A 16,178-nucleotide genomic window follows, 5' to 3' on the forward strand; every position below is an offset into this window, starting at 1 on the left:
AGAGAGGCATACTTCAAATACTGTGGACACTTTTCTTCTTAAATTGATTAGGTGTTGACTGTTTATCACTAATAAAGGACATGTACATACTTTTGTTTCCAACAACCTTTTTTATAGGAGGAACTCAAATTAGGAGTAGGCCTAATTTAGCAGCACCCGGTGTTCCAGTTACACTGAAGGCGCAAGCACACTCTGCTAATCTAATAATCCTTCTAGGTAATGTTTACAACATAAGTAATGGCATACTCTGATTTTCGGGTTAGTGTGGTAGATGTACTTGGTTTGTAGGGCTGTTACTTCCTGCTCAACAGAACAGTGCTTGTGGTAACATGGCGGTACTGTACTACAATATTAAATTACTTTAGGCTAACTGTCTGATAGATAAAGGAATTACTCAATATTGTCCCTTGATATGGCCACATTTCAGTTTTTAGTCTGCAACGAGTATCGTTAGCTTCTTTAATGTTACATTTAATGTGTATGTGAAGTCAAGTCCATAAAAGATGGTTTAGGGGAAATAAATACTCAGTATTTCAATGTAATCACACGCTGTAAGTGTGTGTGGCAGAGAGCTCGTGATGCCACTCTTTACACGTAGCTACGGGTTCACATTGCGGGCGCGTGCTCGTGTGCGCGCTCACACCGGCTATTGTGTTTTTATCAACAAGGAGACCACCGTGGCCTTACGGGTATCTGAGCTGGCCAGCTGAACGACAAGGGACTGCAAAACCATGGCGGACGAACAAGAAATAATGTGCAAGTTAGAAAATATCTTGGAAATACGGTAAGACTTGGTTGCGGAATAAAATGAATTGTTGCCAGGTGTTTGACACGTATTGAGAAACGTTATTTTAGCTAAAGTTAGCCGGCCAAGAATAAGCCCCTTGGCTCCGCTTTTGTTACTGAGCTAGCTAATATTAGCCTGTCTGCTGAGAACACTGTCTTTTATAGGTTTTTGCTATTCTAGCTTTAGCTTGTTCCCGACAGGGTTGGGAAGCAATCACCATCACAAGATGAATAAAACATAGATAGAAAGAAGCTGTACGTTAAGGTACATATTCGGATCACACATGTATCAATATTCCAGATGTGTACCAACAAAATGCCAGATGCGCGGTGCTAATTATCTCTGTGGACAAGCTAGCTAGTTAGCTAGCAAGCATATTGGTCTGTCATAATCTGACTAAACACTGGTTTGTTTGTTTGCACTGATTGGTTCTGTGCAGTCACGCTTAGTAACTGCGTAACAGATGTGCATCATACGTTACATTAACTCATGCACTTAATACAATAATTTTCCGGAATGATTCTGCTTAACACCAATGCAGAAAGTCTGTGAAGTTATATTATTGTACACACATTCAAATCACTTAATGACAGATGGAAAAACACATGTCATGTTTTAGATCTTTCTGTTTTTGTAGAGAAAAATCATTGAGGGAAATAACCTGACAGCTGGGTTCTTTTGTGTGTGTCACTGTCTGCAGGAACAAGACTGTCCAGATGCAGAAGATCAAGTCTCGTCTTAAGGTTGAGTTTGATGCTCTGGAGTCTGAGGAGAAGCACCTGAAAGAGTACAAACAAGAGATGGATCTGCTTTTACAAGAGAAAATGGCACATGTGGAAGAGCTGCGACTTATCCATGCAGATATCAATGTGGTGAGTTCTATATTCAGAGAGGAAGTGCTGCCTAAATGTCAGTTCAGCTTTCAGATGAGCATAATTTAGCAACAGCATTTAGAATAGTAATGTTGGACCAGCAACACATATTATTTTAAGTATTAAATATGTTATTACTACGTACCACCATGAATCGTTTATATACAGCATATACATGTGTATTTCTGAAATACCCAACCCTGTCCTCTCAGATGGAAAGCACCATCAAGCAGTCGGAGAATGACCTGAATAAGCTGCTAGAAACAACTCGGCGCCTGCATGATGAGTACAAACCTCTGAAGGAGCATGTTGATGCCCTCAGGATGACTTTAGGTCTACACAGACTCCCGAACCTGAACGAAGAAGAGGAGAAGCTCTCCCTGGAGTCAGTATACACATACAAACAGACACACACGCACATAAATGCATGCAAGGATGTACACTGAAATTCTTTTGAACAGGTGTCGCTTAATACAGTTTACAGTGCGTTTATAACCATGTTTTATATCATCTTTAGGTCTCATAAAATGTTCTCCTCGACATAGTGGTTTTACTGTCAATTATTGACACATGCTGTGTATCAGAAAACAATCCGAAAATACGTTTGTCAACATATGAAAGATAACTTTTTCAACATTGATATGGTTTTACAGGTATATTTAAGCAGCATGTCTCATAGAGTGATTGCAGCAACATAGAGTTTTCAGTGGGCACAACACAAAACAGAATGTGATGCCATGTAAAAGCATTGAAAAACAAGTATCTACAAGTTGATATTGTATACTATGCAAAGCCTAAAGCCTACGTCCCAGGCTTGCAGGGACATAGTGAAATATTGGTTACTTGTATTTATTTATTTATAGGTCACATAATTACATATACATGTAAAGTATACAAAAGAAAATGGTCCTATAATTGAGCCTTGTAGTACACCACATGTAATGAACGACAAAGAGAACCACTCCAGTGCAGTCCTGTAAATAGGAACCCGTTGCTTCATTCTATTAATAAGGTTGTTTTGGTCTAATGTACTCAACTAGATGTAATTTACAACCCTGATGACAGCTTTCAGCTTTTCACCATAGCTATAAATGGTGGCGCTACATGTATATGAAATCATGCAGATATTTTTTTATGCCTGGATGACATTATGTTTTCGTGTTTTCCCTCCGTCCGTGCTATTCTGGAGAACGCGATATCTCAAGAACGTCTGGACGGAATTTCTTAAAGTTTGGCACAATCGTCAACTTAGAAGTTGGAGGTCAAAGGTCAAGGCCAATGTGACCTCACAAAACCTGTTGATATGCTATTAATTCACAGAAATGTCTAATAATAATAAAAAATACAAAATAAATAATATTATGAAGTGATGACCTTTTGGACAGACACGGATGTTAATTGCAACTTGACTGTTTGGTAGAAACATACAACCGCAAAGTGGTAATTCTCTGGGTTTTTTAGGGGGTTTTAGGGTTGCACACAAGCAGCCTTGAAATATTCAGACACAACCAGAGGACAGAGTCCAATCTGGTTGGTACATCATTTAAAACATCCGAGGGGAATTCTGGTTGTTGTGATGTCCACAGGGCTAGAAAACAGCCTCACATATGAGATAATTCAGTTCACACAGCAAGATAAACCTAATATAACTCATTACGAGAAGGACAGAGACTGTCTGTTTTAAAAAGAAGTAGGACACGAAATTCTAGATGAGATGTCATAAACTTTATCTAAAAATGTTAGCAATGTTTGGCTGTCAATACCTTAAAAGTCAACGACACCAGAGCTGGATCAGAGTATTAGTAGAGATAAGTTCATAAAAATAGTTTGCTTTTGCATGCATTTTCTAATTCAAGGATTTAATAACGTCTTCATATAGTTAGTGCACCAAATCAATCATTTGTTTAACTCTCCAACAATCTTGCTTTAAGCAATTATTATTTTATTATAATATTATTTTTATGAAAGTAGATATTGATGAATTTTGACTCCTATTTCCTATAAAAAATGCAAGTGTAAACAGATGAGCTGAATCAAGAGTACGGTATTTTCCAGCCTGTATTAGTTCAACAGCAGAGCATTCAGCAGATTTCTGCCTTCAGGTGAAACTGCAGTTTGACCAAAGTAGTGCAACATTGTGTAATCGCAAGTAATCGCAAAATGGATTTTAAATGTTTGTTAATAGTTTTACTGATAGCTATTGGGTGGTAAGGTACGGTTATTGGCAGTGAGGTATTCTTTTGGCTGGTATGTGTTGACAGCCAGTTGTACAGAAGTTTAGATGTGAAGATTAGATTTCAGATGTCAAGGACAAATAGCAGTTCCCTGCCCTTTCGTCACCCTGGTGTCACATGTTTTTATCTTATGATGAGAAATGCAGCTTGGTTAATGGAAACTGCCAGGTGGAGGAAAATACATTTGTTCGTTGCCTTCAAGGAAATGTTTTTTGAGTGGGAGATGATCTTTTGGTCAGCAGTGGTCTGAAGAATCCGCAGGATTTAATGGCCAGCGAGACTTTTGGATTATCTCAAATTAGTGTGAAATTGTTTGTTTTTCAAATGTCATCTGTTGATACTTATTTGGGTGTCAACAGATGTCTCAAGAGCACATTTAATCGACATGTACACTCATGGCTATTAGAGGCTGACTTTAACAACTCCTAATGTTCTTACTCGAAATACACTTTATATTTCTGCTCACAAGTAGTTCGAGTCTCTAGCTTTCAATCTTTACCCTGTCTTGGTGGTAATATGGAGGACATTTGAATAAGTTAAGGCTCAAAGAGAAGTATCTGATTAGCAGTACTTTTAGCCTTTTTAAGTCCAACTAAATTTCCCCTCCTTATGTATTCTGTGTCCTTGGAAAGTAGTTGGCAATAAATCCATTTTGAAGCTCCTGAATGTCCCTGTTATCCACAACAATGCAGGCACATCATGGGGGACTGACAGAACTGCAGTCTGACATCCATCAACAGTGGATGACATTAGGATTGGACAGTTTATTATGGAGCAAATCTGAGATGATGGTAGCTAGTCTATTCATGAATCTGGTTACTCAATGGGACCATAGATCATATTCGTGTTTTCAAGTGTAGGACAGTTGTAGAAATTTACTTTTTATTTAAGATTCTTCTTATTGTACAAACCAAAATACAGACCCTGTTTTCTTGCAATGATTCTGCCAGTTGTTGATTTCGTCCCCTATTCACTAGTACAGCTGTCAGTACATACTGTAGCACATTTCAAAATCATTTGTAATTTCTTCCCGTGGTTTTGTAAGAATGTTTTATTCACTGTAAATTGAAAAGTTCTACACAAATGTGGAGCGTAAGTTGTAGGGAAGTGTTAGTGTGCTGGACGACTGCTGCTCACGCTGACAGCATTGTTGGCAGGCTGGCCTTTCAGTTTGGCTGTATTCTGTGTGAACGCTCAGATGATGAGTTCATGCAGCCAGGTGGTAGTCGTCTCTCTTTTCCTTCTCTGTGGTGGGCTCCTCGTTTCCCCCCCGACTTTATGAGTTTCTTAGAACGTTCTATCTTATCGTTTTTGTTCTTCTGTGTTCTGACAGAACTCATTGCAGAGAGAGATTTATCATGATAATGATAAACTTTGTTTGTATAGGACCTTTCATACAAGAAATGCAGCACAAAGTGCTTTATCATAAGGGACAACAGACGTAGAATGAACATAAAGAAAGGGATGATAATGTCAAAACTATCACTTGCACACTGTCGGTTCCAGAAAAGTCCGGATGCCCCGATCCGATCTCAAAGATGGGTAACATCTTCTAACTGATCGGTATCGGCTATATTGAGCTATTGATCCTGATTTGCTCCTTTGTTTTACACACACGTGTTTTTATTTTTAAAGCTTTCAGCTGAGCCAGCTAGCCTGTGTAAAACATCACATACACTATAAAAGACACAGTATGATACTGTTTCCCCTAGGTTTACTGCTTTGGGCGGGGGGGGGTTGCTGCCTGGGCTGGATGAGGGCTGTCCGTGGGAGCTGGGTTTGTGTCGCAGGTTTTTCTTAGTTCTCTCCTTTCCTCCGCTCTGTCTGACTGTAGGTGTGTTCGCACAAAACAACAAACAAAAAGAATGTCAGGGGAGGGGCGCGGCGTTCTGTTGTGGCGACAATGGTCGGGGAAACACTGCTGTTTATTTATTTACTTCATTTACGTGCACTTGTTTAATTTCAGCTCAGTTTGAAAGTCTCTTGTGTTTTACTGTATTCACGGTGCATAGTGTTTCACCGCAGGTGAAATGCCAATTGATGTAATGGTAAATGGACTGCATTTATATAGCACTTTTCTAATCTTTGCGACCACTCAAAGCGCTTGACACATTCACAGAAGGTGCCACATGCTCATCATGAGTGGTAAACATTCGCACGCACTCGCTCATCGTTGGCCATCGGGAGCCATTTGGGGTTCAGTATTTTGCTCAAGGACACTTTGAACTTGTTGACTGGTGGACGACCACTCTACCTCCTGAGATATACAGACGATGTATATGTGACAAAAATGAACACACACACAATAATACATTTCATTCAGGTATCTCAGGCAAAGGCTGCACTGAAGCAACAAACACTGGAGACACTTTTAAAAGGAGAGGAACATTTCAAAAAGGGAGGATTTGCTATTTTATATTTAATACTTTGTAAATGAAAGAATCATTAAGGAACAGCTTAGATGCAGGGAAAGCTATTACATTGTCAAACATATACATTGGATTGATTTGAATAACTTTAATGTACTTAAAGTGGGCTCTGTGCAGCTGTATTATCCGATCGGGTCTAGGAACTGGCAGACACTGAATATTGGGGAAATGGGATATCACTCTTTTTATTTTTGAAAATGGGCCAGTCAGGCATGAAGTCCAAGGCCAAATTTCTTTCCCAGCCTTCTGCACTCACAGGACACACACATGCAAGCAGACAAACATTCTCACAATGACTGTACTTTCGCTTTAGAGTTGTACATATAAAGAGGATGTGCGAGATTGACTATAATGTTCTCCCAGTTTCCTTTTCTATTTGGTTTTGCCACTCCACATCTCTTAATACACAGCGTACATGGGATAATCTCAACTGTGATATGATTCATAGGCTCTAAATAAGAGTCACAGCCAGCCAGGTTTCTCTCTTTCTTTGCTTTGAACAGTTACTTTGAGAAGCAGAAAGCAGAGTGGCAGAAGGAGCCGCATGAGCCCGCCATCCCAGAATCTCTCGCCGCTGCTGCAGCAGCCGCTCAGCAGCTTCAGGTTTCCAGGAAGCAAGATGCACGCCAGACGGCCACCTTCAGACAGCAACCCCCACCTATGAAGGTATTGCTCCTAATGACCTTATGTAGCTGCAATTGTGTGAAGAAAAAAAACCTTTTCAACCTTTTAATACCTAATAACACAGCAGCCATTTTCAAATAAAGCCTAACTTAGTTAATTGGGCTGCACTTTGTAGTTTCAGAGTTCCCCGAACTCTATAACCCAACATTTAAAACATACCACGATCTCGCCAGGAAAAGTATTGCACGGCACAATGTGGTCTAAATTGTTTACTACATACTGCATACTCAATCGGTATGTACTGGATACTGCCTAATAAATGGAGGATTAAGTATGCCATTACCAACAGATTGTTTACACTGAAGTAATCAAGCAAGACGTATCACATGACTGACGGGCCGGGCCGGTCTTAAGGCACTCCGTCCACGGCTATGTCACATCTCCAAAAACATCGCAAGACATTTCCAAACAGATATTTCCAACACATATTGGGAAATTATATTGGTTACTTTCTCACATACAAACATATTAACATTTATAAAGTGACATGTATGTCTCAAGGCACCCAGATGCAATGCATTGTGGGGCAGTTGAATTGGTGCAGTTAGCTCACGCCGCGTTCTTTCTTGCTAATGTAGTAAACATCCGAGCATCCCTAGCGCACACACAATCAACATATTACGCCGTGTGAAAGCACTACAAACTTTATTTGACATCATACTTAGAATGTACAGTACGTTAGTATGCAATTTCAAACACAGTCATAGTTTACGAGCGTAGCTAAATTTAATGCTAAAGCTAGCTTTTTGATGGCGTATATCTGCGCTGCACTTTGCCTCTGCTAGTGTCTGCACTATGCTCTGTGAGCGAAGAGCTCATTTCTCATCATCTGAAGGCAGCTTCAGTCAGACACCCAGAAACCATGTGGCAGTAGGGTTGGGTTAAATTGCTTATCTCTACAACACAGCAAGGACATAATAAGAGGTGATTGCTCTAAATGTCTCCCCCTCTCCCCAGGCTTGTCTGTCCTGCCACCAACAGATTCATCGTAATGCTCCCATCTGTCCATTGTGCAAGGCCAAGAGCCGCTCCCGCAACCCAAAGAAGCCCAAGAGGAAGCCTGATGAGTAGATCGTACACGACCTTCAGCTTCAGTTTAAAGGGACCTGGTCCGATACACTGATTTAAGATCAGCCATGTACATCACAATGTATGACTGAAATAACAGATCTGTGCTTCAGGACAATATCCACAAACAGTCCCCACTTTAACAAGTCGTCTTAGTACCTTTTTCATAAACTGTCTACTTTAATTGATGGAGGGATCTGGTAATGTCATTCTGTTGTTTGTTTTGATCAGTGCTTTGGATGTGTTTATATGTAATTGTATGACTTCTTGAGTAGGTTTACTAGCCCCTAACCATGTAACTGCAATAATGCAAAAAGAAACTTGATAAAATGCCCAAATACTTTTGTTTCTTGCCTTAGATGTGTCTTGTACTGTACTTTCTAATTTGTTTTTGCAATGCATGCGTGCCTCCATGGCTGTCTTGTCGTGTATTCTTTATGCCAATATAAATATCGGATTTAATTGAAGTTAGATAAAACACAATGCTGTTTTAATGTTTACAGTGTTCAAGTGACCACCAACGGGAGAAAAAAAAGGCCAGACTCATTTGCTCTGAATAGTGTTTGTGTGTTTAACTTTAATACTATGATAAGAAAATAAATGGCTGTTTTGTACTAACCTTGTTAGCATGTCCTTTTTTTTTTTTACACTCAAAACAAAGGCTAGACATTTGTTTCTGGTATTAAACGGTGTGAACATAAACACAGCTGTAGCTGAACAGGGTTGCCAAGGATGCCACCATCAGCATATGGATTAGTGTTTATTGGGAAAATGTGTGGGTTTATTCTGTGTGTCATAATAAAGAGATAGGAATATGTTTGACTCCACCACAACATTGTCCCTTTCATTGTATTAACACTGTGCCCATCATGTCTGCAGCTATCTGTCTGAAAAAGCACAGCCAGGTCTCGCTAAATGACTTTCTGCAGCGTTTTTGTCAGGGTAACCCCTCATTTCATCTGTTGCCAGGGCAACTCCGCGTTCCTTAGCCGTTGCTAAGGCAACCCCAGGTTGCTGTGACCCGCACATCTCCACCAAGTAGTTCCTCCCAAAATCCAGAGAGGGGCATTGAAGGGCTTTGGGAGATTTCGCACACTCCTGTAACATTAATAATAGTTTTAATGCTGTGAATAATTAATATGGATTGTCAAACTGACACAGTTTGAGTTTGTCACTTACGCCATAGCTCAAGTGTGTGTTTAGTCTGCCCTTCAGTGTTTGGAACTGCAGTTGTGTCTTCTTCCTCCAGATAAAACTTTTCAAGGCCAGAGAAGCCTGTTCCTGCTCACACACATTGCAGACAGCGGGATCATGGAGCTCCACCTCTGCAGCCTGTCACACAAGATAAACACTTCAAAAGTTAGGCGGTTTTTTATTATCGCGATAACAAACTCCCCATGGCAAAAATAAGTCACACAAAAGAAGAGTCACCTGACCCGTCTCATGTCCTCCTTGAAAGTTTTGAGCCTTAACATTGAGATGAGTTGAGGGGGGACAGTCTGGATTTCGGGACCTTGACACATGAGATAATTGGGGGAGGTTTGGTCTCCCTGTCGTGTTGTACAGTCTGGGAGGTTACGTTCTCTGTGATCTCTAGACTCGTGCCCGGATACAACTTGTCTCTCACAGGCGGTCTTCTCCCCTCTTCTGGCTCCTTTGTGTCTCCTCCTCTCCTCCTCAGAGAAGCAGGGCTGCTGCTGTTTGTTTCGCACACGACAAATCATTCTTCTGCAGAGCGCTTCCCCTTCCTCCTCCATTGTGTACACAGCACGCGGGAACAGCTTTATTTTTTATCCTAAATTGTAGTTTCAGTTTCTCCACATAACTAATGCTAACGTTTAGTCTGCGACGCAACCTGTAAATTAAAGGTTTTATAGGGGGGTAATTAATCCCAGTTTCGAAGCCAATAGTTAACCAATACTAGACCTTTGGTAGTATAATATTAACCAACTTTAATCTCGATACAAAGTCCAAGAGCCTTCCGTTTTTTATTATACCAAAATCGTTTACGCCCTCTTCTTTGAGTGTTGTTTACTACAGCTGCACTTCCTGTCATCAGTGAACTACGAGCGCCATCTGGTGGTCAACAGGCGCACGTTGACATTCAAGTATTTATTATTAATCCCATGTTTACCAGAGGATCACAAATGCAAACAATGTTTAATATCATATACAATGTTCGGTACAAAGATAATACAAAAGTGCAATATTTAAACGTGAGCAGTATGAAAATAGGCTGTCCTGATTTTGTTTTGTTTTTACCTCAAAGGAGAGGGTAACAACAGAAAGATTAAAGGTTCAAATAAAACTATGTTAATAGTCATCGAGTCTGTTCTTTCTTCCTTTTTACATTAATGCAGTCACCTTTTTGACACATTATAATATGTTGGATAATGCAACATCAGTGCTTTTGGCTCGAACCTGAGGTGATACATTTACAGAGTTGCGCTCAAACATTCTTATTTTAGAAAATATAAGGGATGCCGTTTCAATTTGAGACATTCTAATAATTGTTATAAGTGCGCATTTAAAAAACACAACATAATAAATGATTAATAAATAATATTCTCATTGTATTTGAATGGCTAATGATAATTGTTTGGCTCAGGAATTAAAAGCAAGTCATCCACATTTAATTGTTCAAATAACGAGTCAAATAAAAAAGTGTCCTTATGTATTTCTACAGTGCCAGGAATCTGAACTCCTGTGCTATCTGCTGAAAGAATGTGGTGTGTCACAGCCTCCCTTCTAAATATGGGACAGTATGAAGACATGGAGGTGGTTTGGCAGAGCAACAGCTGACTGGCTGCCCCCCTAAAGCTTCTGACAGTCACATAGCGGACTCTTACTGAAAATGGCTGCCTTTGTGTGAATCAGGGTGATAGCAGGGCACATACACGCAAACTAACGGCCTGTCTCATTGATTATTTGGTTTCATCATTTACCAGATTTACCAGAGATAGAATCAGAGGGCAGTTTTGGACTGTTGTGTCTTAAATACATGTGAAGAATTATGTTTCTCCCTGCTCCGTATTCAGGGCACCCTTGCCAATCACAGACTGAGTGTCACTCTTGTTTCTAATTATAAACCTGAGCCAGGACTCTCCAAGAATGGAAGTTTAGCCAGGCCCATCTGTGGCCTAAAATTAGCCCCCCCACCCCCCAGAAAGGAGCTGTGGTCGCCTCTGTCAGTTAACACACACACACACACACACACACACACACACACACACACACACACACACACACACACACACACACACACACACACACACACCATACTGCACTTTTCACAGCTCCTGTGGAAGCATCACACACTTCTCAGAGGACCTTTCTTTCCTTCTTTCTTCCATGTGACTTATTATGGAGTTTTGAAAGTCTTTAACTTCTCTTCATATGTCGTTGGAAAAAACATCAGCAAGAAACTAGTTGAGGTAAGTGTCTTGTTGCAGCTAGTTTGATGCTGTTGACATAAACCATGTAACTTTGTTTCTACTGAACAAAATCTGTGGACCTTTAGGGGAAAATCATTCTTCTTTTTTTGTCTTAAATGCACTCTGATTTAGGTTGTATTACTGGGCTTTAACTTAAATAAAGTAACTGTGCTATGTAAACAAAATGCATTGTCTTATGGTAGTACTGTGTGGTCATGGAAAGAAGCGTCATTATTTTAGTTTTATGTAGAAATTTGTTATATGTTGACAAAAAAAACCATGCCTAACAAAAATAACCCAAAAAGTCAAAAGCGTTGTATGTTTATAGACCTTTTATCATCTTTCTGGAACATTTCCGTCACTGCAGATGGAAGAGCTTTGACTTGCACCGGCCTCGGAGGTTACATTATGGTTTTGGGCCAAACTGTCAACATGAGTTTGATGGACATTTCGAAGATCTTCTCCTTGCTACAGCCTAAGGAGGAGGATGAGAACAATGAGCAGTGTCAGGCCCTGAACAATGCCGTGAGCAGCGACGACGTGACTCTTCTCTCTGAGCTTCTGTCTCAAGAGACTTACAAGAGGTCTATCAATGCTCGAAGCGGGTGGGGGATTCCGGTAACTCCCTTGCGCACTGCAGCTGCTCTGGGACACCTGAGGTGCTTGGAGCTGTTGTTGGAGCACGGTGCAGAGGTGAGAGAAAGCATTTTGCTTTCAGATGAGGATGGTGAGATGAATCTTTGAGGGTGTGGAGGCTGTGCCTGCTGGTGGGTGTAATGGACATAAGTATCCTATTTAATAACCCACATTTTATACTGCACTCAGCTATCACACATTTCATTTAAACACCCAAAAAAGGTTCCTAGATTCTTCCTGTAGGTCTTTTAGATGTTCAATACATTTTACACTTAGGGCATTAAAGCTGCACTAATCAGATGTTCAATGAACACTGGATCAAGTGACTAAGTGTAATACTAAAGGAGCACACACAAAACCCTTACCCAACTCTGCAGTTCATCTCTGTTCTACGGAACCTTTTAGCGTCTTGTAGCTCTTTGTTTTTGTTTTCCAGAAGCTGCTGTTTTGTTAGCAAAAACAAAGCTCAGATAAACCCACTATACACTACCTGACCATTACCGAATGGCACATGGACAACATTAGTGATTAGTTGCACCTGCTTTGGATGATATCATGTCATTAAATGGACGTTATCAGCCATGCTAGATATGGGTTAGAAGGGGAGTCTGCCGATTGTTACGAAAGCCTATTGGTCTGAAAATACACACTCTGATAACGGGCTGTTGGACAAATGGGCTTTCGGTCCAATGGGACATTTTTTTACACCTACGAGAATGTTCCGTGTGAGACTGAATGTCATTGTTGAGTCATTTTAAACTGACTATGTAAGCAAAGATATGTCACATACATACTTTACGTTACATTACTTATTTTAAACTTACTTAAGTTAACCCTAACCATATAGTTTTGGCAACTAAATGTAACGTAACTAAAAGTGAAACTCAAGGAAAATGCGACCCTTTGAAAATGTTGGATATGCACCTTCTCCCTACTGGAGGGGTCAGTGTGCCCCTTCTTTAGCATTAGAGTGGTAGTGATAACAACTGATAACATTTAAAATGGGTGCTATGGGGATGTAGTGGAGCATTTAGCTGCTTAACAGCCAGATATTTACCTTAGAAGCTGGTAGAGACCGACACAGAGTTAAAAGAAGAGTGAAAACTGGATTTTAAAAACATTAGGTAAATAAATAAATGCTAATTTTGCTCAGTGTCTTCTGGATGTGCATATAGGGAATTCTTCACATTTTGTCAGGAATGTTTCATACTGTTACAACATGTTGTTGTACTGCTGTGATTGAATGCAGATCGACAGCCTGGACGTGAAGGCTCAGACGCCTCTGTTCACAGCTGTCAGCGGGAAACATCTGGACTGTGTGGTCGCCCTGCTGAAGGCCGGAGCCGATCCTAATGGCAGCCAGTACAACAACTGCTCCCCGCTGCTGACTGCAGCCCGGGAGGGCGACGTAGAGGTGCTCCGGGAGCTGCTGCGTTTCAGAGCCGAGGTGGACGTCAAGCCCAAAGTCCCCGAGTGGGCCTCCAATGCCACAGCCTGCAGAGGGCCCCTTTATATCTGTGCGGTTTATGGACACCTGGACTGCTTCAAACTGCTCCTTCTCTACGGGGCCAACCCCAACTACAACTGCACGGATGAGAAGATGATGGCCAGGATAAAGCAGCCAAAGACGGTGCTGGAGGTGTGTCTGCGTTATGGCTGCGGGGTGGAGTACATCCAGCTTCTCATAGACTTTGGGGCTGACGTGTATCTGCCCACACTGATCATTGACAAGACCACAAAGCAGAATGAAGCTCTGATTCTGCTGCTCAAAGAGAGAGGTGAGACACGGATTGTAGCTCCGTTCTGTAAACATTGTGTGTTCAAAGTGTCTAAATGTTGACCCAGCTTTATTTGTCTGTTTCTGTTCCAGTTTGTCCAAAAACCTTGATGTCGCAGACTCGGCTAGCAATACGAAGATACCTTCCCTTTGCCAATAAGGAGCGTGCCGTTGACAGTTTGGACGGTCCTCTGATCCTGAAGAGCTACCTGAAGCACGTCACCTCTGAACTCCTATGATGCTCACCTCTGCATCACGATATATGACCAGTGACTTTTGTTTTTTTTACCTCATTGCTGTACACTCATGACTGGATAATTGATTAGGACATCATACTCACAGAAGAGGCCACAGTATTGTCCCAATGCTGTAAATTCTTGTTTTTATTATTTATATATCAATTTTGAAGCTACAAAATAGATTAAGTTTAAATGTTTATTTTTACGAAGCTCATTGAAGTGTCTTAGTCAAACACAGAAAGTTGATCACTGAAGTGCTCCATGTTGGAAACTCTGCCATGTCTTTGGGAAGTGTAACACCACGGGTGACCACTAGAGACCACAGTAATACTGCAGTTAGCTTTTGAGGCTTCTCATTTGTTCACATACCGTTCAGTCTCACTTCAGTTATTTAGACATCAAGACGCAACTGGACAGACACACAGACACACAGACACAGTGCCTGCATCGCAGCAGGATGTCTTAGATCTCGCCTGAAAAACACCCTCGCATCTGTGGACTTCAAAACATCAGGAAACGGAGCAATCAGCCTCCACTTCAGCACGGCCAACGGGGAGAATATGTTTGCATAATTCGCATTATTTATTGATAACAGCATTTGCAGGCTACAATTTGTGGTTGGAAGTTTGTTTCTTTTGTGAATTGTGAACACTATCTTGATAATGTTATTATCTTCTGTTTAAATGCCCTTTAAATCTTTCTTCTGTAATACATCCAGTGTGTCAGCTGTTTGGAATGGGGACCTACAAACAGGAAATGATGTCACACACACGACAGGAAACCAAGCACAATGCTCTCACTCGCACATTGAGGCCTCGACACACAGTTTCTGTAGAGGTTTTATTTTCAACAAAAGTACAGCTATATCAGATATGGATTTATTTTTACAGCGAAGTACAACATATTCCCAGTGCTTCTGATTACATCAAAACATATAATGTACATACAGTTGACATCTCCACTCTCCCATTCACAGTTTCTGGATTGAATAGGCATTATTTTTCATTTCTACAACAAATAATCAAAACTCAAAGGCCAGCAAGAAAGAAAATGACAAATGTTTGCATATGGTGACAAAGGATATGGATAGTGAGTAAATTTCTCTGTGATAGGCAAAAATCCAGACCTCAAACTAGATGGTAATATACAATGAGTAGATTCCGAAAGTGGGATGTCAGTCTTCTCTTAACCTTGATGTCATTGAACACCACATCAATAATATGGCTCATTGAAGACTGTTGTACCCTGACTATTCTGAAACAACACAGGACTGCATAACCAACTGCGAGGAGTTCCTCCTGAAGATGTCGCTATGCTAACTGAACGCGGTTAGCGCCTCATGGACTAAAAGGAATTACATAAATCTGAGCGACCTCTGATGCATCAAATTGACAGTCTGCTAAATTGGCTGTCTTGGTTTTATGACCGGAAATAGAAAGAGAAAAAAACCTGAAGGCTGTCCTCTCAGCTCTCAGCACAAGGTCAGATGATAATTATATAAGAGAAATAAAACCAATATATACACCCTTTTAACAATGTGGCCAAAATGGTACTATTTAATACTGCATTCAATAAATACAAGTGAGGAATTAATTTGTACTGTCAAGTCATTGTACTTCAAAGAATCATTTCTTAAGTAGAAACAAGAGCATGATATGAATTGCAATGAAGTACTCTGTGTGTGTGTGTGTGTGTGTGTGTGTGCGTCTTCAGGATTATGTTTATTTTTAGCTCATCCCGAGAGGTTTCGCATTTATTCAGTTCTTCTGCTTGACTACGAATCTATACACAAACACCCATGATCAGTGCTAACTCCTATTTGGTTCACTGTTGTCATAGAAAAATTATACCCGTTTTGTCTCAGCGGTTAATGGCATTCAAAAAAACAGCAGTTTGGACCATGACAGTGCAGGTTTGAGTCAAAAGAAAGAACGTTTAGAGTTACAGTTTATAGTACCCAATATATCAGGGCAAAGAGAGCATTAGTGCCTTTTATTTCACCTATCAACAGTTCAGTC

The 16,178-nt window shown here is 40.6% G+C and overlaps 3 protein-coding genes across 4 annotated transcripts; 2 read left to right on the forward strand and 1 right to left on the reverse strand.

The window, feature by feature from the left end:
- The first annotated feature begins 629 nt into the window (after positions 1–629).
- On the forward strand, positions 630–8,692 carry zc4h2 (zinc finger, C4H2 domain containing). Its single transcript, XM_029441186.1, has 5 exons — positions 630–784; positions 1,488–1,659; positions 1,872–2,044; positions 6,826–6,988; positions 7,964–8,692. Exons 1-5 carry the CDS (start codon positions 732–734, stop codon positions 8,075–8,077), a joined length of 675 nt encoding a protein of 224 aa, XP_029297046.1. The 5' UTR covers positions 630–731; the 3' UTR covers positions 8,078–8,692.
- On the reverse strand, positions 8,651–10,093 carry LOC115014387 (uncharacterized). 2 transcript variants are annotated; one of them, XR_003832895.1, is made up of 3 exons: positions 9,506–10,093; positions 9,254–9,406; positions 8,651–9,172 (listed from the first exon to the last, which is right to left on the reverse strand). XR_003832895.1 is itself a non-coding variant. In XM_029441185.1 (3 exons), the coding sequence occupies exons 1-3, from the start codon at positions 9,829–9,831 to the stop codon at positions 8,954–8,956; spliced, it is 693 nt and encodes a 230-aa protein (XP_029297045.1). In that variant the 5' UTR covers positions 9,832–10,093; the 3' UTR covers positions 8,651–8,953. The 2 variants fall into 2 exon arrangements, 1 of the variants encoding a protein (XP_029297045.1); XM_029441185.1 differs by having other exon boundaries at positions 9,511–10,093.
- A 1,234-nt stretch (positions 10,094–11,327) lies between these two features.
- asb12a (ankyrin repeat and SOCS box-containing 12a) lies at positions 11,328–15,271 on the forward strand. Its single transcript, XM_029440970.1, has 4 exons — positions 11,328–11,508; positions 11,876–12,201; positions 13,394–13,922; positions 14,015–15,271. The coding sequence occupies exons 2-4, from the start codon at positions 11,917–11,919 to the stop codon at positions 14,158–14,160; spliced, it is 960 nt and encodes a 319-aa protein (XP_029296830.1). The 5' UTR covers positions 11,328–11,508; positions 11,876–11,916; the 3' UTR covers positions 14,161–15,271.
- The last annotated feature ends 907 nt before the right edge of the window (positions 15,272–16,178 follow it).

This window comes from Cottoperca gobio, chromosome 10 (assembly GCF_900634415.1).
Source record: "Cottoperca gobio chromosome 10, fCotGob3.1, whole genome shotgun sequence".
NCBI lineage: Eukaryota > Metazoa > Chordata > Actinopteri > Perciformes > Bovichtidae > Cottoperca > Cottoperca gobio.